Source organism: Xiphophorus couchianus, chromosome 22 (assembly GCF_001444195.1).
Source record: "Xiphophorus couchianus chromosome 22, X_couchianus-1.0, whole genome shotgun sequence".
Lineage (NCBI taxonomy): Eukaryota > Metazoa > Chordata > Actinopteri > Cyprinodontiformes > Poeciliidae > Xiphophorus > Xiphophorus couchianus.
In genome coordinates, this window is record NC_040249.1 from 8,364,968 (window position 1) to 8,389,326 (window position 24,359).

Below are 24,359 nucleotides of genomic sequence, written 5' to 3' on the forward strand. Positions count from 1 at the left end.
ATCGAATCTTGTAGACACTGATTCGCTACAACAGCATAATCATTGAAGCTTGCTTGCTCAAACGATTCAGTGTGCCTCTCATCATCTCTCTCTCTCTCTTTCTCTCCCTAGCATTCAGACTGTACAATGTTCAGTGCACATATAAGGTGCAGAGGCATATTTACATATCTGTAGAGCTGCACCCCATGTAATTCACCATTACATGAATCTCTTTGAGCATGAAACCATTTGAGAGGAATGTGACTCCTCTCTGCTTCCTTTGAAGACTGTTAACTTCAGCGATTTCATTTAAGCTCCTCTTTCCCCCCACAGGCCTAACCCAGAGCCTTCCTATATGGCTGCTACTTATGTTAGCATATGTCATTTTAAAATAAGTCTTCCCTAGTACAAGGGAGTGAGATCAAGAGGAGCGGAGTATCTGAAGAGGTGTGGCTGAAAAAGTCTAATTCTATTTCCGCATACAGCTGCACTCCAAATTGATTTACATACATCTCAGTGTCCTCTCAGCTTATCCTCAACTGTGGTGGGTGCACAAGGGTGTGTAAAGCTGGCCAAACCACAGCAAAGTGAAAAGAGACAAGGATGAAGACCAAAAGAGCAGAGGAACTGAGGCTAAAAAAGAAAACTAAAAATGTAAAGACATAGACATATGGTAGGGCTCTATTATTTGAGTCAATGTTCAACCTTTTTGTTTCTTTAATTATATGTAAGCAAGAGGAAAATCAGATACTGGGATGCAAAACTTCCAATTAGATTTGCTCATACAAATAGAAAAAAAAAAATCCAACATTGCTTTTGTGAGACCACTGAGGTTTGGAAAATCTGGATGCAGTTCTTGGAATAAATGCAGAGTCATCCCTCCTTCTGTACCCCCACCTTCACACAGAACCGCACTACATACTCTAAATACTCAACACCCCCACCCACCATTGGAAAAAGAGGAAACACCCACCATTCTACAAAAGCTGTAACTTTATACTATGTGCAAAATATATACACACACACGCATACCCCCCCTGCACACGTCCACCCACACACACACATTTATACAACTCTGGAAAAAATTAAGAGACCACTGAAAATGATCAGTTTCTCTGATTTTACTTTTTTATAGAGAGTAAAATGAACATTGTTCTTTTATTATATGAACTACTGACAACATGTCTCCGAAATTCCAAGCAACAATTTAGTATTTATTTGCAGAAAATGAGAAATAACAAAAAAGATGCAGTGCTTCCAGACCTCAAATAATGAAAAGAAAACAAGTTCATATTAATTTAAAAACAACAATACTAATGTTTTAACTCAGGAAGAGTTTAGAAATCAATATTTGGTGGCTCCAGCCTTGTACGACTTTTAACATTTTGGCTTGTATGTCTGTGTGTATCACACTGATGTCTAAGCGTGTGTGTTGTGTACTTGGTACAACAGGAGTTGCTAAGCAAGTTGCTAAGTTGTTAAGTTGCAGCACAATGCAAGAAAACTCTACTGGGGTGTAACTGACCTGTTTTCATCCTAATAGGAACCTTCATGCCACACTGGGCACAGAGCCATACTGCTTACAATCAAAAACCCTGTCACTGCATCGATCAATGCAAATCTGTGAAATATATGTTAATTTCTGTAAAAAGCATCGACCAAATTAGCTGACCAGCTGACTGACCAAACAAGAGTCCTGGCTCCTACTAGCAAGGCTGAAAAGTCACATTAATGAGAGCAGAAGAAAACTCATTAGAAACCCTCCAGCAGGCAGCAGATGAATATCAAACAAGCAAGCTGCTGAGGAAAGCTTATTTAAATACTAACCAAAGCAAAGTTACTGCAGCCCCATAATGAGTTGGGATCTCTTATTGCTAAGCTGAAAGTCACTCAGAAAGTATGTCATTCAGTTTTAAATCCTTCAGCAGCAACTTCACAAAGGTCCAGATTATGATGCTTGTCCTGAAATAACACTTGGATACCAGGAAAATCAAAAAAGATTAAACCCAGAGAAATGTCTATTAAATTTGCTTCAAGATATATAATAAAATAGAAGGGCACTGCGGATATTAATGTGCTAGTGACTCTGTTTCAGCCTGATTATGTTAAATTCAAATGATCAGCAGCGGAGCTCTAACTTGACCTCATTCTACTGATGCTCATATGCAAATAAAAACTTCCCTTTTGCCTTTTTAGTTTCCAGGAAAAAACAAGCTTGTTCACAAACTTTAGTTTGTCTGTGTGTATAAGCTCAGGCTTGTGATCTTTATATGTGACGCTTTGCTATCACACACAAATCAATTAGTGATCACGTTGATAGAGAAATCCACACAGGGAGAAAGGAAGTCCTCTTCTCTTAAAAAAAACAAGAAAAACAGAGATGAGTGATAAGTCATGGCACCATGAATACGAGTGCTCTCTATTCAACAATAACAACGTCCCAAAGAACAAAACTGTATTTGATAATAAACTGCAGAGACATTTTCTTGTATCAAGCTGCATCACTGAACATACAATGTTTTTCTTAAACGCTTGATTTGTTGCCGCAGAAAATGAAACTCTAGGTGGCTGTCAGTTTTGACCAGTGGACGCTCAATATTGAATGGAGAGGTATGACAATGAAATCAAGGTGGAAGTGTCTTTATTTATGTACTTCAGGCCATGTGCACACCAACACCATTACATTTGTACCCCTGAGTGGTTTACAGGAAGAAATAATGAAACAGGGGATACCAGAAATCAAGAGAGAAACAATAAGTTACACAAACCAAACACCAAAGACAATAGATACTACAAGGGCTGGACAATAAATCAACAGCAATATATATGACAATTTGCAGTGGACATGATCAGTAACAATAGATAATACATCTAATAGAATATTCAACATGGAATATTTACTGAACTCCGTTCTAGAACCGCAAAGCATTATGGGAGATGTAGGCAGAGGAAAGCTGCTCAACCTTTCACAGTGAGCAAAGCAAGGTCAGATAACTCACTCTCTTACTCTTTGGTTACCTACCAACAACAGCTGAGTAACTTGCACCACAGCAGTTTCAGGTTTGGTCGCTGTGCCTCTTAGCTGCTTAAAAAGAAAAATAAACAACGGCATGGAGCAATAATCAATAATTATCGATATTGACAATTATTGATACTGACTGATGTAAAAGATTTATATTGTGATAAGTTTTTCAGCCATACCCTCCAACCCTAGATGTTCAAAATAAATGTTGACATAAACCATTACAACTGAACAAGTAAAATATCAGCCAAAAGAATAAATCAAATTTAGCATAGCTCTTCCAAGCGTTATCCCTCCTAATCTAAGCTTTTAAGCAGCCCATGTAGTACGTGTTTCCATTTTACTGCCCCGCCCTGATGAGGACACGGACCAGGAAGAAGTGAGTGCCTGTTCCACTAAAGACTTAATTTGTTAAACTCATAAGTTAAGCCAACAAAAAATTTAAATATGATTTAAACACAAATTTTTACTACATTCCCTTCATACAGAAAAGATGCCCAGTTCTTCTTAAAATTGTCTCTCCAAATTTCAAATAATGAACTGAAATAAACATTTTGTCTGTAACTCAATTATACATACCACACTATCAGTAATCATATTTCAGGAACAACTCCTTTTTTTGTTACAATTTTTGAGGTACTAAAAGCAGTAGACACTGTGTGACTAATACAAAATGACAGCATCCCCATTAATGGAGATGCTGGGAGGAAACTGACCTACCGTGGCTATTCATGCTGGACTGCATCTCCTAACTACTGCACTGTAAAGTCAGAATTAATGCATACATTTTAATCAGTCCTGAAAGAATGAAACACAAACTCCACTGAATATTAAAATCATTTACACAATGTCTCATCTAAGATCTTCAATGGGTCTTGGAAAACATTTTCTAATACATTTAATTGTCAGGATTAACTACCAGTGAGTCAGTACGACCTTCAGTATGGATACCCTAATAATAAATGAAAATGAAAACAAGTATACCATGACACAGTTAATTTTAGTAAAGCAGTTACAGTAGAACAATAAAATCATATACATATATATAATTACAAAATTTAATGCATATATTCAAGTTATTATTGGCATCCAGGGGCATATGTAGACGTACTTCAGTGTGGAAACATTGCTACTTTTGTTCCAACACCAGGACTGAATGGAAATATTGCCAAATAGACAAATTTGTCTTTAATGTAAGCTAGGAAAAAGTGTAGTAGCTCCTTCCAGCCAAAGACATTTATCGTGCCTTATCTGCAAACCAAAACATTTTTACTATTCTTATCTGTAAATGTAAATAATGGTAAACTGTAGCTCAGAATAACTGCTAACATTGGTTGCAATAGTTTCTCATCCAGTAATGAAGTCTTGGTGGTCATTTAGACATCTGCATTTAATTTCATTGTGTCCTCCCCGACTGGTATGCAGTCTGCCCATAAAAAGAAACCATCCACTGTTTTTTCCCCTCTTATTGTGGTAAGAGTCGTTTTATTCATGTTTCCAGGTGTGTCTATATTGGCAATACTTTTTTTTTTTTACCAGCACAGCCTTTTGCTGCTATAAACTGCTTAAAAGTCTTAAAGCTTGACAGCAAAATGTTGATAAAAGATAGGAGTTCCAGAAAACAAATAAAAATGCCACTAAAACACTGAACGTTTAATGCTTCAAATAAAAGCAGACTCCAGACTGAGGTTGAAGTGCTGCAGTTTGTGCGCTAGTGACATCACTCTTACTGATTTCCTCGATTCTAAACACAACAGCAACAACCACCACTGCACAGAGGCACAAAAGACTTGTTAAAAAGTGAAACGTTTCTAAGCTGCTGGCTGGAATATTTACCATCTTCAAATGATTCCCACTCTGAATCATTTACTTTTTTTTTTACTACATTTTATTTTTCCTTAAAACTGTAAAAAGAAAAAAGAAGTGATGTCATATTTCCCAGCTCTTCTCAAAAGTGAATGTTTTGTCAGAGCAGTAAGAGAGAAATGGCCTCATTTAAATACAGCGCCAGGAACACAACACACAAATTCTGGTTTACCTTCTCACTGCATATGTCTACAGTATTAGTGCTGACTCAACCTGCTCATCTAATGTAAAGTTAGCCCCTGGAAATTGTGTCCTGTACACACAGTGCACCACCAAGGCTCTCGTATTTACTGCTCAGAGCTTACACAGCTAAATGCTACACTCCTGGTAATATAAAACATGCAGCCATTGATGGCTGCATGAATTTTTATCAGTCAAACAACTAGGTTCAGTATTTTGCTGCGGCACAACGTGATGGTGGGAGTAACTCAATAATCTTGGAGGCAACATCAGCAACATGAACAGGCAGTGAACCATAAAATCTTAATATTGCAAGCTATTAGTGTAATACTCACTCGATGCATGTTTGATCATTGTTGTCACTGATGCAAACACCATCTTCACTCATGCGTTAAAGTCAACCTAAACAATCCCTTGGTAGAAGGATGGAAAGTGTTCTCTACTTCTATGGAGAAAGAAAACCAAACATTTGCAGGTTCATCTATTTGTTTTAGTATATCTAGAATATCTAGGATGTTATTTATTATTCTGCAATGCCACAGAATGTCACAGGTGCAAACATAAATGTATTTTATTTGGGATTTAATGTCCAAAAAGAAGCAAATTGCTGTGGATAGTTGTGAAGTGGAAGGCCATTCATGCATACATTTTTTTACAAGACAGTAAAAGTGTGGGGCGTATGAATATATTCAGTGAACTAATTGTGAAGGTACATGTAAAAAAATTAGAACACCATTTTTTGTCACTAATTTCAGAAAGTGAAACCCATACATATATAAATCAGTATAGTATGAAATATTTCAAGCCATTAGTTTTTGGTAATTTTGATCATTCGGGGTCACAGATGAAGAATTGCATTCTTTGAACTTTCCCACTCTTTCAAAAAGGCCAGATTTGTGGCAACTTAGTTGTTTTGACAACACATTTCCCCACCTGAACTGTGGATTTCTCAGCTCATCAAGTGTTAGTAACCACTTCCTGACTGTTTCTCTCTTTGACCAGTCAGCTTATTTTGACTGCCATGTTATGGTAGGTCTCCAGTTGGGCCATGCTATTTCCATTTTAGTGAGATGCTCAAAACATGAGATATGGTTTTATAACATAACCCTGTTGTAAACTTCTCCACATCTTTATTTCTGACCTCCTTTGTATATTTCTTGGTCTCTGTAATGCTGTTAGTTCAGTAATGTTCTGTGAGAACACTCATAAGGCCTGCAATTAAATTACAGTCAGGTGGACTCTGTTTAAATTTTGAAGGCAATCAATTGAACTGGGATTTATTTAAGAATAGAAAGAATAAAAATAAATGCAAATTTAATTTTATTTGTGAAACATTTCAAAAATTCCCTTTTACTTCACAATTATTGTCTTCCTTGTGCTGGTCTATTGCATGTTTATGGGTACAACTTGAGAAAAATATGAAGAAGTTCCAGAAATATTTGTAGGGATATGTCAAATATGGAACTCTTTACCTTAAAATAAGGCAGAAGAATATGTGTATTGTTCCTGGCCTCCATCTTCAAATACAATAATGTTCAATGAATTGTTGAATATGACACAACTTGTCAAAGCTGACTAAGCACCCATAAGAAATACAGCAATGTTATACCGCCTAGCTGCACATCTTAATTTTACTGTATATTAGCGACAGCAAGTTCCCTTCTCCATTTCTTTTATTTTTTTAAATTAAAATTTAAGTAGTGGCAAATTATCAGCTGCAAACTAATGTGCTGCAAAGACATACAACAATATTTCAGGAAAGATGTGCTATTTAAGCCTAATTAAGATAAGGTAGCTGGGAGACTGACTTTTATTTGCTGCAAGTTGGAACCATCCGTTGCATTATTTACTCGGGGTTTTTACTCAACCTTTTTAAAGATAGCAAACAATGACTATTTTTTGTCATTGTTTCCCACATACTGTATTACAGGAAAACATTTCAAAACACCACATTTTCTACATTTTGTACAATTTCTCTTTAAAAACTAATTAAGAAAAGTATCAACTTACCAACCATAAGGCTCATAACGCAATATTTTACGCGCAAGATGACACAAGTCCCGCCTGAAAATTGTACCAAAAAAACTTTTGTAACTGCATTTTTTGAAATAGTTCTTCTGTGGCAGCACAAAAGTAAAATGTTTATTTATTACCATCCATAATAAGCTACAAAGCGGAACTAATGAGGGACTTGGAATCTTCGAGGGAGGTGGTCTATTATTATTCATTGAAAAAGAGTAAACAAATGCATAAATGTTAATGTCAGAGGGTTTCTATCGGTCCAATTAATCTATGGAGGCTCCCTTGGGCAGGTTCATTGTTCACCCATAGTGTTTGTCTTCAGGGGAAATATGCAATTAGAAGCCAAGCAGAAAAGACATTAAAGATGTCTTTCATTTTTCTTCCTGTCACGTTTATTTTTGTCCCAATCCGTTACTGTTGTTGGCCGTTTTTTTTGTTGTTTTTTTTAAAGTAGTAATATTTTTGGACTTTTTTAAACAGTACATACAGATATTTTCTAAAACCTGTCCAGAAAGAAAAGTTTTGTATAATAAACATTTGCTCTGATTCAACACACAAATAAACCTACAGTTTTCCAGCTGACCACATGAAGTCCACTTCCATTCTCCTTTAATAAATTGCTTCACATCATTAAGCACTCTCTTTACACTTTCACGGATACTGCGCTGATTCCCCAATAAGATAATAGCACACAATCTGTCATTCTCCAGCCCATTACCCTGCAAACATGGTGGAGACGGAAGCCTTCACTTGGCACTGATGTATCCGTTTAACATTGGGATAAGGGTGAGCAATCTGTCACCACTGTTGATGTAACTTAAGTCATGGCAGTAGAACACAGAGTTGGAGATATGAATTAGTGGATAGGCCACAGGTGGGAATATAAAGTGCTTTTGTAAGAACTTTAATTTTGAGTTTAATATGTAAGAGTCTGGAGGAAGTCACTATCTGGACTATATTTATAATTCCAAATTCCCAGAGACCTCTACATTTTCATTCATCTCTAGATGTCCTTTGCATCAAACTACTTTTAAATCAGTAGAGTCAGATTAGTAGTATGCTGGCTCTATTTTAGGTTAATTCCAAAAATTGACATTGAAATTCAGTGAGACTGTAAATTATTTTCTCTCCCATGCCGGTAATTTGAGATGTTGTGAGTCTTTACTGCCCAAGTTACAGTCTTTTTAAGATAAATATTGTATCAATTTAATATGCTGCATAAAATATTAAATTACCACTGCAATATAAATTGTTATTGTGTTGATAGGCAATATTTCATATTCATTCATCAACCAGAAGATCATTTATTTAAGTAATTCAATTTAAAAAGAGGAACTCATATTACATTATTCAGTACACAGAATATTTAAAGTATGCATTTCTAATAATTTGATGATTATGCCTCAATAAATTATTGATTATGCCTCAATATTTGTTATTTGTGCTTTATTTAGCACAAATAAAGTTTCTCAGACAATTTTAATTTTCTAAAAAAAAGACCTAGAACATATAGATTTTTTTCTGTGTTTCCATCACCAGTTGGATTCTCAATGGGCAGGTTAAACCCAAACGCCCAACGCACTAGTATGTCTCATGCTAGTCTCAAGCACTGATGTTTTTCTATCACTCAACCAATGAACTGTGTTGTTTGATGCCAGCAGCCCCACCCTGACCATACCATGCTATTGTCCTATGGACATGCAACTAAAGGGGGCCCACGGATGCTGTGGTATGGGTCAGTTGTATGGGCCACTTTTACCATGGAAACAAACTAAGCAAAGTACCAAACTGCACCGGCCCGTGCCGCACTGCTCAGTGGAAACGAGGCATATGGTATTTGTACTCAAGAGGCTGCTTTGTATGAATTACTGCTGCGTGTCATCTAAGTGATCGACCTGTGGCTCGAAAGGAAGGCCAGGTTCCTTCAGTCCTCCCAAGAATGTGGTTAATGACATTTGTGCTACTTTTTCAACCACATTTTTCCCTTCCCCTAACTTTCCACAAATATGCGACCCACGAAAGTAAAACCAGGAACAAGTTGCTCAAGCAGAAATACAGAAATAACATAAAACCTACAGATTTCTGAGAAAGTGCAGATATTTCTTTTTCTTTTTCTTGCTAAATATACCAGTTGAAGTCAAGGAGAAACCTCCCCATGAGTCGATCTGCAGCGTTACTGAAAATGTCAGTCTAAAATAATGCAGCTGCAGAAATATCAATGCTCTCTCTAATCTGTCTCCATTGACAGATCACATTGAAACTTAACCCAAACAAACACCAGCGAGTCTTTCAAAGAGACTTTCCGGGCACAGGTGGAAAAGTTCTCATTTCTCGACAACTGGTTTACTCTTTGTGTTCTGATACCAATGGCAGGTTATGAATCACGCACAAGGGCAGCTCTCATTTAGAATTTCTCATTAAAACTTTTACAACATGGTTTTACTGCTAAAAACTGTGTGAGACTGAGCGTGACAAATGATTATCTAACACTTTTCCAGGCTCAATCCTTGGCAGGAGTCTGTATATTAACATCTGCATCTTTTCATAGATAAATGCTTTTGGAGAAGGGTGGGTAGTAATGCACAGATCACATGTATTTTATTATTCATAAAAAGGATTATGCACAGCAAGGTAATACATCCACACACCCTGCAGAACAAGTTTCCCTGCAGAGGACAAAAAATGTCGCCAACTAAGATCTACAGGTATTATGAATCATTTAAAAACTCCCCACACATGTAACATATGTTTTACTCACCTATAATAACACGGTAGTTCATTTTACTGACCCCATGCTGAGCACATCAAATAGCTTGATGCTATAAACCTTTAGTCTTTTAAAGGGAATTTGTGATCAAGGAGGTAAATTCATTACCTTGGTAACTACCAGCCAAAAGCTCCTAAGAGTCAAACAAACCTGCACTCCTGACAGGGGGGCCAATGTCTGTAAAGTATATATCAGGTTAAAAGCCAGTGGAAAATGTTCCGACCTGGAATGAATTTAATTTTGCAGGGACAATTGAAAGAAGTTTGCTTTGGTCAGATGAGACTAAGATTTGATGTTCTGCAACCAATATTCCCAGTGGGTTTGGTGTAAAACATTAGTTGAATTTGTGGAAAACCAACTCACGCCCTCTCTTCCAGCCCAAGCCCTTTCCTCTGGGCTTGTGTGTAAATGTGAGCGTGGGAGCGTGTGTTCGTGTGTTTTAGAGGTCTGGCTAAATCAGTGCTGATTGGAACTGGAGGCAGCTGGCCAGTTTCTCCACAGAAGACTAACATCAACCACTTCCTGGGAGAGTCTCTCTCCCTCCCTCTCTTCTTTCCTGCCAGCAATTAGGTTTTTGTTTGATTTTTGCTTACTAAACCAAAATCTAAGTTATTCCTGTTACTGTTATTTATTATGGTCTTTGAGCCAGGGCATAACAAACTGGGTGCTCATCTGGGATCTGGGTGAGGATGATGATTGGGAGGGTCTGAATAACCTGGAGCAGACATTATGATCTATGGAGAAATGGTGAAGAAAATAGCACCACATTTCTCAAATCCCTCCCAGAGTTTCTTTGGAAAACCATGACTGTGTTTGCCTACTGGCAAAAGGGTAGTAGTAATAACAAAGGTGCTAACAGGTGTGGAACCATTGATTTAGTCAAAAACAGTTATTCCTTGCCGTACGTAAAATTTTCTGCTGATAAGTTATCAAAGGTTGGTTCGTTCCTGCATCTTTCCCTTTGCAAACATGCAGATACAATAAAAGATTAACGTATTTCAAGATATTTTCCGCATCTTTACCGGGGGCTTCAATCAAGATTGTTGTCTGATTTTTATAGAAAATTCTTGGCCAACAACTTGGTGAAAAACTAATAATCCCTCTCCACCCAAAAAATCAATGTCACATTTAGGGAATTACGGATATAAACAGAAAAAGAGAGTAAATGGAACCAAGATGGGTGAGATCTATCCTAAAAGATACCTTGAAGTAATTTGGCACTGATCCCTCTGATCAGGAAACCTCAGACTCTAATCTCTCTTCTAACAACACCTGAGACTATTTTCTCTCTCCCTTGACGTCCTTCAAGGTTGGGCAATATTCCCCAAGGACACTGCATTTTCCTCAAATCCCTTCAGCTATCTAATTAAAGGTGCCAGAAAGTGGACAGTGAATACTGCGTGCTCTCAGCTTAATAAAAACTACAACTACAATGACATCCTGGAAAGACAGGAGAAATTCACCATAAGATGAATATTTGAAGAGATAAAATGTGTGTTCATGGATTGAAGTCTCAAATATTTTTGCTTGAGACAAAAAGAAAATGGAAAAAAGTGAATATTTCTGCAGTGTTTAGAGCTCCAACACTCTGTAATACAGTGGGAAAACATAACTGGGCACAGTGAGCCCATGTAAAATAAATAACAGCTTTTTTTTTAGATAACTGCTATTGTTACTGGGAGTGAAAGTTGACTTTTGCTAACAATAATGCACAGAATCGCAAATAAGTGAGCCATTCACTGTCCGTATGTTTTCAGCACAGCTTCTTGACACATCAGTAAATACTGAAGATGTACAGAGAAACCGATTTTGTTTGAGACCGGGCCTGATTTTTGATCAGTTAGATGAAAACTAGAAAATGCATCTTTTTCCAATCAGTGAATATAACATACAAAGCACTACTGGGTACCACTACTACCAGGTAGCACTTTCAGCTGCCCTCTCCAATAAATTAATTTAACTTCTTTACTGAAACACGCTCAAAATTAGAGGGTCAATCTGTACATCAATACCAAGCCCATTACCAATGCTGTGCCCAATCAATAGCAATCAGGAGAAAATAATACAATCTGCAAACACTTAGAAGCTTGGAAGATGCCGTGCACCATTTAAACTCCTCCTCCTGTTGTCTTGACTGCTCACCCACATTTTTCTTCAAGAAAGTTTTGCTCAAGTTTTTCCTCAACCTCAAAAAACAGCTGTTATCAAACCGTTGCTGAAGAAGAATCAGGACAAGTCAGGATTACAGGTCCACCTCCAACCTTCCATTCATTAGCAAATATGCTGAAAAGCATATTTTAAAAAAAAGACCAATTACTTTGACGTTTTTCAGTCCAATTTTAGTGCTTACCACAGTATTGAAACTGATCTCGTCACAGTGTCTAATAAAAGGGGTCTGTGGAATTCACATCACCTGCTGGTGGATGAAATATCATTCTTACATTGTCTAGGTAGCTCCAATGCATTCAGTTTTCCAAAATGTAACTGTAACTTTACATACACATGTACACTAAGGCCTTGCCAAATTAAAAAGTCAAAACATATTTGGAATATGTAATGAGGCGCAGTCCAGAATGATCCGACTCTCCCATGGACACCAGATATTTAGTCTAACAATGCATGAACTGATTGTGACAGCCATAAGAAAAGGTATTGACATCTGGAGAAAATCCATACAGAGACTTGGCACAGAAGTCCAAGTACACATGTGTTGGCATCAAACAGAGGTCCAATGTTTCTCCCGCTCCCTCCTCTGGCTTTGACAGGGTCTTAAATTGACAAAAGACCTGCAGTGACAAAAGAGCTGCAGAGCAAAAACACAAGTGCCTGAGTGGAAAGCGGGGGCAAAAAGAAATATACAATACAGGGAAGGAACGACAGCAAGAGAAAAGGGACAGATGGAGTAAGAAATGTGTAGAGGCATAACAAATAAGCTCAATACCATACAGATGTACTGGTAATGAAGGAAGAATTGATGCAGCAAGGAGCTAAAATAAGGAAATGTCAAAATGTTGCTTGTTAACTTTGATCCAGCTAAACAAAGTGGCATTTACATGTGTTTATATCTGATAAATCTAGCCTGTACATATCTGCTAGAATCAACAACACTAGTATTGAGCGAAGAAGTGCCTCTTGTCAAGTTTGACAAGGCATCAGAGCTGTTAGAATACGCAACCAAAGAAATCTTTTCATCATGCAGGAAATAGTGTGGCTGAAATTGGGTTACATGCAATTCATTTCATCCCAGCCTCTTAAAAGATCTAATTAAATTCCTCAGAAATCTTGGGATCCTCCTTAGTGTAGCCATAGACTCATCCCTCCCAAATAAACTGATTAATAATACTCTCCCTCTGCGCAATGCACATCCAGTGACCTGTTGATGTTGTTGGCTCTATTATTGAGATGGGGCGCATCTCCTTCTCCTTAAAAAATAAATAAAGCACACTGCAGATGTTGCTATGGGGATTTTTTTGTCAAAAACATAATGATGTTAGTTAAAAGTGGCCATGGGTTTTCAATAGACCTCTTTCCTCTTTTCTTTCCTGCCACAGAAGAATGAAAGGAAATGTTCTCACTGGGAAACACATGGTCATTTGTAGCGAGCTGGGTAAAGTAGGAGCACCACAGTTCTTTGTATTTAGAAAGAAATACTCCTGCATTTTACTGGTTGCAATCTGAATAAGTCTAAAGTGAACAACAATGACAATGCTTTATGTTTATCTGGATTTTTTTTAAACTAATTTTTCAATGAGCTCAGAAATGGTTGTGATTCAGAGAACGATAACTTCCTTTACTTTCCTTGTACTAATTAAAATAAGAGTATTTTAAATAGTCAAGTATTACAGAGAGAGAGAGAAAGACGGTGGAAATGTCATTATACTCCATCTTGGTCCATGTGTGTGTGTGTTTTTTTTATAATAACGATCAGAGAGAAAAACTCTGGCTTCACAAGGATATCAGCACATGGCTGCTCAAAACATAACAAAGACATCTCTAACTCACAGGTCCTTCATTCTTTTCATGTCACCAATAATAAGTTTTTTTTTGTTTTTGTTTTTTTTCTCCAGCAGATTTCAAGTTAGAATTCAGATATGTCCTTACTTTCCTTACCATTTGTATAAACAATATTTACTTTGACATGTACCAAAATGGTAACAAAAATAATCTTTCTTAAAAAAATAAATAAATAAGAACAAGGTTTGGGGCTCTTATTGTTTTATATAAGGATGCTTCATACCACAAAAAATATGTCTTCAGAAAAGTGCTCAAACTCAGTGGAAACACTCAAAAGCGAAACTCATACAGTGGTATATTAGTAAAGGCTAAGACTGTATTGTGCACAGTTAGGTTAGCAATTTCTTTGAAAAATTAAATCCACATATGCATTTATTCAAACTTAACCAAAGAAAAAATATATTAGTCAAGAAGCATGTCAGCTATACTAAGTCTAAGAGAAATTATTAAATTAACTTTAATCCACTAGGGAGGATGAGCTGTACATCTTTCCCACTTTTTCTGTCTTCCTTTTCCTCCTAAAACATACACACATAAAGACCTGGGTCGCCCCAAAAAAATGCTACAGAACTATTTAATCAAGACTAATGTGAAATGTCCCATACCACCACTATTAATCATTTGAAGTTTGAGGTTTCTGCCACAGATCAATGTATTACTTCAAAGCTGCAGCTGCTGGCACAGTTCTGAATGTCTGTCTTACTTTGTTTGTACTGTACAATATGTCAACCCTTAAGGCATTAAACATGACATGACCATTTCTGTTGGCCTTCTGAAACTAGGAAATGGTAAGTCAATAAATTTAATTATCCAAACAGCAAAGAGGATGACATACAGTGGCAGGGTGGCTAAGTGACGTTCTACATAAATCTAAATCACAATTAAAAACATAAAAAAATCCTGATAACATTATTTTCGTGCTGAATTCTTTGGCTTATACATTTACAAGCTCTGTAGGGTACTTTGTTAAAAAAGCTGTGGTCACAGTAGTCATGGCTAAATTTTGTAAAAGAGAAAGTATGTCAGTGAATTGTACTGGCAGCAGACTACATAAAAAAAGTTTAAGAATGGAATATGGCCCAAAAAGCATAAGGAAAAACCCTTTTTAACTGAAATTAACCCATGACGAAGCCAGTGTAAATAGGTAATGAATCTAAATTTATATAATGTATGGAAAAACACTGATAAACAACCAATGAAAACAAACCTTATGGACCCCAAGTGAATACTTTATACACTGGGTTTGGAACAAGGGGGCTCCAGAGCACAGCACAGTAACTCAGCAAATTCAAACAAAAAACAGTAAATATAAAATGAATAAAACTTCTAGGTTTTGTTTACATTACAGACTCATTCACCCAGACACAATCTCAAAGCTCACACATTCACACAAGGACACTAAGGTAGCAAGTTTCTTATCCCTAGACGCGTCCTCGTGTGATGGGAGAAGCCAAAATCAAACTAACAACACAGTATTAACCACATCCCTAATATAATCCACACACAAGTCAGAAAGTTAAAAAAAGAAAAAACAAAACTTGGCACTGACTAAATGCCTGTAAACCTTTGAATTTGAGGGAAGCATAAAAAATATGTTTACACATTTTTTTGTTTTGTTTTTTTCTTTTGCTGCATTTTGCAGAAACACATTTTGGGAAAAGACCCATTGTTGCCAGACTGAAAATATTACTACTAAAATGTATTCTGGACATTTGCTGTCACGCACGCTTTTCTTCCCTCTTTACTCGAGACTGAACGGATGCGGCCTCGGCACAACAGACACACAGAGGTCAGAGACCACCTGTTCGGCGCTGGCTGAACCGATGAAGCGGTATCAGAGGACACATCTGGCCTGACAGCAAACAGGCCGGATAGGGATGGTAGAATGCTCCCAGGCCGGTGACGCCTGGTGACGGATGACTAACAGCTGATGCGGCAGTCACTTCAGGTGACATGCAGAACAAGAAGCGGAAGTGTTACCCTGTACCAATGTGTTATGGTTGTATTTAGTTTTTTTCTGTGTGATATCAGGCTTATTTTGAGAGAAAGAAAAATGGGACTGGATATGAGTAAGTGGAAATGAGACAGGGATGGATTGGAAATTGAATTAATCTGCTCTCATGTTACCCCATTCTTGAATCTTGCAAGAGTAATTTTTTCTTTGTGAAAATTCAAACTGTGCATCCCAAAATTGTCTGGAGCCAGGGAGTTTCAGCAGTTGCAAATTTAAGTTAATTAATTAAGAGTCAATATATGCATGCCGGAACATCAGGGGAAAACATTATGTCTGAACTCTGTCTGAAAAAGAAACACGGAGAGACTAAGAACCTGAATTGTTTCAGCTTTCATTTGCTTTCACATCAGTGCTTCTTATTTTATATGACACAGTATGTTCATACGTGTCTAAGCTGCTATGAATAACTATAGCAGGTGATTCCTATTCCTCATTCCAGAATTCACTGTGTTATTTTCGACAACATAGAAAGGAGAGAAGTAATGAGAAGTTCAGTAAATACGTTTTCTATTTCTTCTGAGCTCGCTTCATCTTTTCTTTCTTTTATCAGCTTTTATCTCTCAGCCCTTCAGAGAGAATGAACCATGAAAAGAGTCCAAGCACTATGGGATATATTATTTCTCCTTTCTTGAATGTGCTATAGCAGAGCCTAAACCCACATACTGTAGCTTTTCCTCCTTCTCCTAAATAATCTAAACTCACCACTGGTTAAAAAAAAAAGGGTGAGCAGAGCTTTCATCTGGCTTTGTTGAAGGCCACGCAGTAGTCATGACCAATATGGCGGAAACATTGACATGAATCACACAAAATCACAGGGAAACTCACTCATTCTTCTCCAGTGACAGGATCAGCTCTTCACCTTCTGCAAACACCACCAGCTGGAGTGACGCAGGATAAATCTGTAACACAAAACAATACCAACTTTGATGAGGTGGCGCCCTGACCTGGATTTGGGGGGGAAGCTTTAAAAAGAAAAAAATTAGGCTACACACGAGAAAGGAAGTGACAGGGCACAATAGTGGAGGAGGAAAAGGAAGAAAGCGTCCACATCCTTCACTTCCTTAGGTTGTGCGTGTCACAAATTAGATAAACTGAGCCCAGATTCTTTCCTTTTATGAAATAAAAAAAAAAGTCTGTTACAAAAAAAAAAGAAGTCATCCAAGTCACTGCAAATGTACCAAACAATCTACGGCTATAGGTACAAACCTGTTTTTTTTCCTATAATCTGGTGGGTAACTTAGTTAATTCAAAGCTGTGTTTTTGCGGCTAGGTCAGAGACAAGTTAGCTTTAACCAGAAATTGTGTCTAAAACTGGCAGCCAGTATCAGAGCAGCAAATGTAGCTTCCTTTATAGCCTCTCAAAGCATGTCTGTTCCAGACTCAAAAAAAAGTCCCCATCTTTGTTTACAAAATAACTCACCTAGAATGGATGGTGAGCGTCTGTGAACAGAAATCTTGAAGTCTTGTGAAACATTAACAGGTTTATGTGGGCATAGCGATCTACTGGGCCATTCTAAAGCCTGGCGCATGGATATGCTTTGATCTAAACCAGGTAGAGCTTTGGTTGTATGTTCTGGTTTGTTGTTCTGATGAACCGCTGATGTAGCCTCAACTGTAAATCATTTTCACTAGTTGGTATTTGTATGGATTGTCTGTCTCCTATGCATTTTCAGAAGTGTCTATGAAAGGAGTTTATTGTTCTGTGTGTAAAGTAAAGGTGAATAACACATTCATCGTATTACAAATCAATACTTTAGTTTATTACCAAACTAAAAGTATCTTCTTTTTTTGTATTTCCAGACTTTGCCCTTATTTAGACCAAGGGCATCTATCATGAAGCAACAGTGGGTCAGTGCTATTTATAAGCTGGCACACATGCTGTACATGGAGTCTGCACACCATTAAAAACTGTGTGCTCCTGAGTGCATATGCCATATGTCCTGCTCTGATCAAACAGGGAGGCTGGTGTATGCTCACCTTAACCATGTGGTTAAGAGAAACATAAGTAGTTTTTCAATGTGTAACCTGCACAAAATAAGGAACCCGTATTTTATTTTGGCGGGTCAAACTGACAGCACCCTTTAAGTTACGGGTCACAGGTGACTCGGATCTCAATCGCTGTTGCTGCTGTCGCTGTGGCCAGCTGCTCGTCTCGGCGTCTTCTAAACTTATAGAAGAATACGGCTGGATCGAGGCTTACTAAAAGGGCCGAAGGATTAAATTGGGTGTTTCCTGTCGACCGCTCGACGGTCAGGTTTTTTCCCACCCCCTGTGTCACGTCAGGATGGCGAGCTACCGGATCACCGCAGCTTCGCGGTAGGATTTAAATGAACCAAGCTATTTTTTCATTCTGGACCTGTTTGCTCTGGATCATGGAAAAAAAAAAACAATCAGATATTGATTGATGGACTATTGATCACCTTGGATTCATGAATGGACCAAAATAGAAACTCTTGGGTGACATCAGGGTTTATTGTTTTTTGTTGCTGAGTGCTTGTTTTTTTTCCTTGTTGTGTTTTTGGTTATATTATAGAAAATCACTGTTATTATAAATATTATTATTATTGCATATCTTCCTATATATATGAAAGAAAAAAACAAGTTGAATACAATAACTTAAACATACTTTTGTCTAATGGTATTTTATTCACACCCACGGGCTCCATAGCCGAATCTATCTGAGCGCCATTTGTTATATTTGGCCGTAGTCAGGCGCCTAGCCTTAAGTAGCGTTACACCTTGGTATCGTGTGTACGGTGTTGTACTGACTAAAATATACCAGCTCATACTAGAATTACCTCAGTTTGTCACTGTAGCTTTGGGATTGTTTCCATTAGGACATGGAAATAAACTTCAATCAGTTTACAGGAAAAAGAAAAGAAAGAGAACTCAAAGCATCCTGAATTTTACAATCCATAACAGTAGAGTTCAAAGGAGGCACACTAGTGGATATATTTTAAGATCATGGAAAAGTCAAAATAACTCAAAGAAAACATCTGGACAGGAATTGTAGATCATCTTTGGATACAATTTCCAGATGCTTGAAAATGCAGTTTATCTACTCAAAGAGTTATGTATAAGTTTAAACTGCATTGGACAGTTCAACGATCACAGTGCCCTGGCATTAGATAGGTTCTACTGATGCAAGTGTTTTGTTAGTAAATGTGCATATCAACCCCTAGACATACAAACAGGCATGGTGAGGATACAGGCGTCAGCTGGTAAAAGGGGGCCACTATCCCCCTAGAAAAAGATAGATTCTTTATCTATCCACTGAAAGATGATCTGAGGGACAGATTGTTGTAGACATGTCCATCTTCACAAAACAACCACTGCAGTATCATATTGTGAGAAGTTTGTGAAAAGGTACCCAAATGTTTAAACCATGTCTTACAGTTCAAAAGGCAAATCAACCACATTCATTAAATTAGAATATTTTTGAAGAGTTTGTGTATAGATTATTCATATATGGGCAAGATATTGAAGATTTACTTTACTGTCATTTAGCCACAAAGTAGACAATGCAGAACAAAATTACAAAGTTACATTAGTTTTATTCTGATCTAATGTCAGACAATGAGGAAAAAAAAGGTTATGAGTAACAGCAAATGTTATGTTGCCAAATTCTTTGTAGACATTTTGCAGAAGACTGGACTTTTCCCTTAATAGATGGTGAAAGACCCAACAATGAGCCATGATGAGCATCAGTGCACAGCCTGAAATAATTCTTCATATTCTGTAAATTTGCTGTCTTTGTTCATTAATTCTTATCTTGACATTGAAAAACTACTTATGTTTCTCTTAACCACATTGTAACGCTACTTAAGGCTAGGCGCCTGACTACGGCCAAATATAACAAATGGCGCTCAGATAGATTCGGCTATGGAGCCCGTGGGTGTGAATAAAATACCATTAGACAAAAGTATGTTTAAGTTATTGTATTCAACTTGTTTTTTTCTTTCATATATATAGGAAGATATGCAATAATAATAATATTTATAATAACAGTGATTTTCTATAATATAACCAAAAACACAACAAGGAAAAAAAACAAGCACTCAGCAACAAAAAACAATAAACCCTGATGTCACCCAAGAGTTTCTATTTTGGTCCATTCATGAATCCAAGGTGATCAATAGTCCATCAATCAATATCTGATTGTTTTTTTTTTCCATGATCCAGAGCAAACAGGTCCAGAATGAAAAAATAGCTTGGTTCATTTAAATCCTACCGCGAAGCTGCGGTGATCCGGTAGCTCGCCATCCTGACGTGACACAGGGGGTGGGAAAAAACCTGACCGTCGAGCGGTCGACAGGAAACACCCAATTTAATCCTTCGGCCCTTTTAGTAAGCCTCGATCCAGCCGTATTCTTCTATAAGTTTAGAAGACGCCGAGACGAGCAGCTGGCCACAGCGACAGCAGCAACAGCGATTGAGATCCGAGTCACCTGTGACCCGTAACTTAAAGGGTGCTGTCAGTTTGACCCGCCAAAATAAAATACGGGTTCCTTATTTTGTGCAGGTTACAAAGGTAACTTCCAAAAAGCTCACAAAGACTCACAGGTGATCCCACTCACAAAGAGAAGAATTGTATTCATCTATTTGGTGAGATGATATAGTAATTAATTATTTGAGATTCAAATAGAGATTCAAACATAATCAGTTTAGATTTTAGTCCAACCATTTTGCTGGGCGCAAAGTTCAAGCTTTGTACTTTCTAAAAGTCATTTGTTTTCTTGTTTGTGTGTATATGGCTAAATGAGAAGCTATGTGCATTTTGTCCTCCATCCAGCAAAGACAGCAAGTAATGATTCTGCCATACTTCACGACTCACTGATAACCTGCTGGCACACAAAAGCAACTTCACATTATAACTCTGTTCTCCAGAAGGGTTGACTGCTATTGCCAATAAGACCATCACCAGTTGCCCTTGTGGTCAGCTTAATTTAGAAGGGGGGGTCAATTTGTAGATAACCTCCCTTAAAACAAATGTATCCTCTTAACAGAAATGCCTTATGTCAGCAGCGGCCAATGGGATAACTAGTCTAATGTAGTGGAAAATGTGTGCATAATTAATCCGTGAAGCTCAAAGTTTCAATTCCCTGCTTGCCTACGTGACATATTTGTGATGTTTATATAATTAACATCACTAGCCTTCTGCTACTGTGACAGAGGAGGTTGAAAACAAACAGCTCTCTCAGATGGGGACTTCCCCTCACCAGGAAAAATCTCAACGCTCAGGGAGTTCTCAACACCTACACATTTCCCTTCTGAGCAGAGTTTTCAAAGTGACGAGTGGATAATTTAAAACTTATTCTTAAAGTGGCAAGAAGCCGGACAGGAATTTAACTGCCAGCAAACAAATCTAGAGATTTTGGGCAAGGAATATTTGACTTTCTTGCATTTTTTTATTTTTTCACCTACATACAGTAGAATTACATTGTTATAGAGTTAAAACAGTTAAATATTGTGGGAAACAGAAGGGACGTAAGTTCCCAGGTTCTCTTATTGTCTCTTCCTACATTGAGCTATTGTCACATAGCTAGGCTGACCAGTGGTTATTTGGTGATGATAGTATTACACCGTGTTTAAAAACTTCAAAGTTAAAATTACAGGTAAATAATATTGTACACAACAACAGCAGTGAACTTCTAAATTTTATTTAAAAAAATTCAGCTAAAAAAGTTTTGAATGAAAATTGTTTTAAATAGAGATTTGAAATAAAATCCAATTGGTTACATTTTAAAATTAAACTGATTACAGAAATTAATAAAATGACAGATTACTATCTGCAAAAATATTTAAAAAGCCTCTCTTTTTTGTAATAAAATTAATGCTGAAATTTGTTTGACAGGGCTTAATGGCTTCATTGATTACATACAGTAGAATAATATGTCTAGCTACAATGCTTTTCAGTTTACCAGTTTGGTAACACTTTATTTGACGGGTTGTGAATACGACTGTCATGGCACCGTCATAAACATGACATAACACCTGTCATGAACATGAATAAGTCTTCATGAATGACTGTTGTCATAAAGTGTCATTAGGTAATTCATGACTTGACCAAGAAATCATGATCTGACATAAATTTGTTATAAAAGTATTTCTGATTAAACTTTAAAAATGATGTAGCTTTATGTTATTAAAGCTAAAGTTTAAGCAGTAATGTTTTTATAACAAATTTATGTCAGATCATGATTTCTTGGTTAATGTGAAGTTGTCGTAACAAAGACATTATGAATAATGTCAACTTTGTATTAAAAGTGTCATGATTTACCGAATGACACTTTATGGCAACAGCCATAAATATTCATGAAGACTTACTCATGTTTATGACGGTGTCATGACAGTCTTATTCACAACCCATCAAATAAAGTGTTACCAAAAGTTTAAAGCAAAGGGATACACATCCCTTTACTCTGACACCTAAGAATAAAATCCATAATAAGTAATAAATCACCTAATAAGTAAAGAGAGTCTGACTGTGTGTGATTTAATCTCAGTATACTGTAACTGCAGCTTCTCTGTAAAGTCCTTGGAGATTTTTTTAAACAACATAAGTGAACAAACACCATTACGAAAACCAAGGAAATCTGTAAAACAGGACTGCAAACCTACCAATAAATGTAAGAACATCTAAACTGACAGGTAAGGGTGAAGAGAAACACAACAAAAAGAGGGTTCAGTAACTCAAGAGGAGCTGCAGCGATCAGGTAGAAGATTGTGTCAACAGAACAATTATTAGTTGTGTACTCAACAAACCTGGTCTTCACTGAAGAGTGAAAAAGAAAGTTGAGTAAAAGCCATAAGAAGTCCCATTTTCAGTTTGTCACAAGTTATGTTGTGGAAACAGCAAACATGTGAAAAAAGATACTTTAGTACAATGTTGGTATTGTGCTCTACTTAGTATTGCTCTATATATTCACAAACAAATACATTCCTGTTTGTAATTGTAATGAGACAAAACATGGACTGAATACGGTCGCTAAGTGCTGTATGCCACTAAGTTAGTGAACTTGGAAAACTACTCCAGGACTTAAATTTGGCAAAAACTTCAGAGAGTGTATATTGCCTTCAGGGCAAGCTAGTATTCAGCACACAAACAGAGAACAAAGGGAGTGAGGGTAAAGAATAAAACACAACAGGTAAAATATCAGGAGCGATAAACAAAGAAAAAATGAAGGGGCTATTTGAAGGAACCAATCAAGCGTGGAAGCAACCCGCAGTAGAGGGAATCATCCGCCGCGGCTATGTCAGACAAAAAGCCAGGCAACTGTACTTGGCTCAGCTTATTGCCAGGGAACATGTGCTGCTAAACAATATTGTGTTTACCCCAGGGGTGAGCTGGCTGAGAGGTCTTCGCTCTTTGCCCTTCAGCATCAGAGGTACCGTGGTCTCATGGTGACGTTTGGCTGCATCCTCCTGCTGCTTAGCCTTGTCTGGAGTACTTCCTGTAAAGAGACGATCTAATTAAGTCAAGGTCAAATTTAGAATCACATTGCAAACAATTTGGAAACAAAGCCGTGGCCAGCAATACGGTTCAAAGTATCCCTAAAATGCCCGCAGGACTATAAAAAAAGGACTTTGTGGCACTCATGCAGTGAGGCCAACAAAGATGAAGAAGGTTCAGGCAGGTTTCATTGCACTATTAAAAATTACAAACACACTGCTGGGGAAGAGTAAAAAGCTCACTCTTGTTCCTGGGAGTAGATGTGTTATGCCCCACAGGACCTCTGCCACAGACACAGCATCAATAATAGATGTTCTCGCACAGTTTATAAGTAACTCAGCCACGGTTACATTTCTGAACCAAAATGTTGTTTAGAAAAAGCAAGCCGTATAAAAATGTCTGTAAAACACCCTTTTGTATTCTTCCCACTTTTACTTTATGTAGTAAGTCATAAAATACCACAATTCTGCAAAACCTTGTATCTTTTACTTAATATCCTTGCTGCTTATCCTTCGGCTGCTCTGCTTCTACTCTCAATAAAATAAGCAAAGTTTGAAGCCCTGTGTTGTAATTAGCACATAAAAACAATAATCACTTGGCAGGGGAATCCTAAGGCACCTACACAGTATTAAAAAAGGATGAAGCACACTAAACTGAGTTGGACCTTTGGGCAGGATGTGGGAAATGTATTGAGAATTCCCAATCCTCCCTCGACTTTTCTCTCCCACTGACTGTTGGCGATGCCCCTAATGCTCCCTTGACTTTACTGAGCATGTCTGCATTATAGCAGGCTTACCGGGCTTCCTCTGAAGCCCAATGAATGATAAAAACCCATGGAGCAGCAGTGGAGATGAAGTACAGAGAAAAAGTTGAGCTCAGAGGGAACCAGGTGATGAGATTCTACTCTCCTGCTATTGCAAAAAGTAACAAAAAGAGAAGGGCGAAGAGAAAATCTGAATATATTTAATATCAGCCCTCTTATTCTAAGCTCTAGGAGAAATGCAGATGCAAACCCTACATAGTTTGCAATCCAACTATGTGG

At 37.4% G+C, this 24,359-nt stretch overlaps 1 protein-coding gene across 2 annotated transcripts in view; it reads right to left on the reverse strand.

Annotated features, from left to right (window-relative positions):
* Positions 1-24,359, reverse strand: part of adam12b (ADAM metallopeptidase domain 12b) — a 90,917-nt gene that overhangs the window by 53,716 nt on the left and 12,842 nt on the right. For both annotated transcript variants that reach the window (XM_028007798.1, XM_028007799.1), the window contains exons 2-3: positions 23,200-23,318; positions 16,690-16,763 (exon numbers count right to left, since the gene is read on the reverse strand). In XM_028007798.1, the coding sequence (XP_027863599.1) occupies positions 16,690-16,763; positions 23,200-23,318 (193 nt within the window). The remainder of the gene's footprint in view (positions 1-16,689; positions 16,764-23,199; positions 23,319-24,359) is intronic.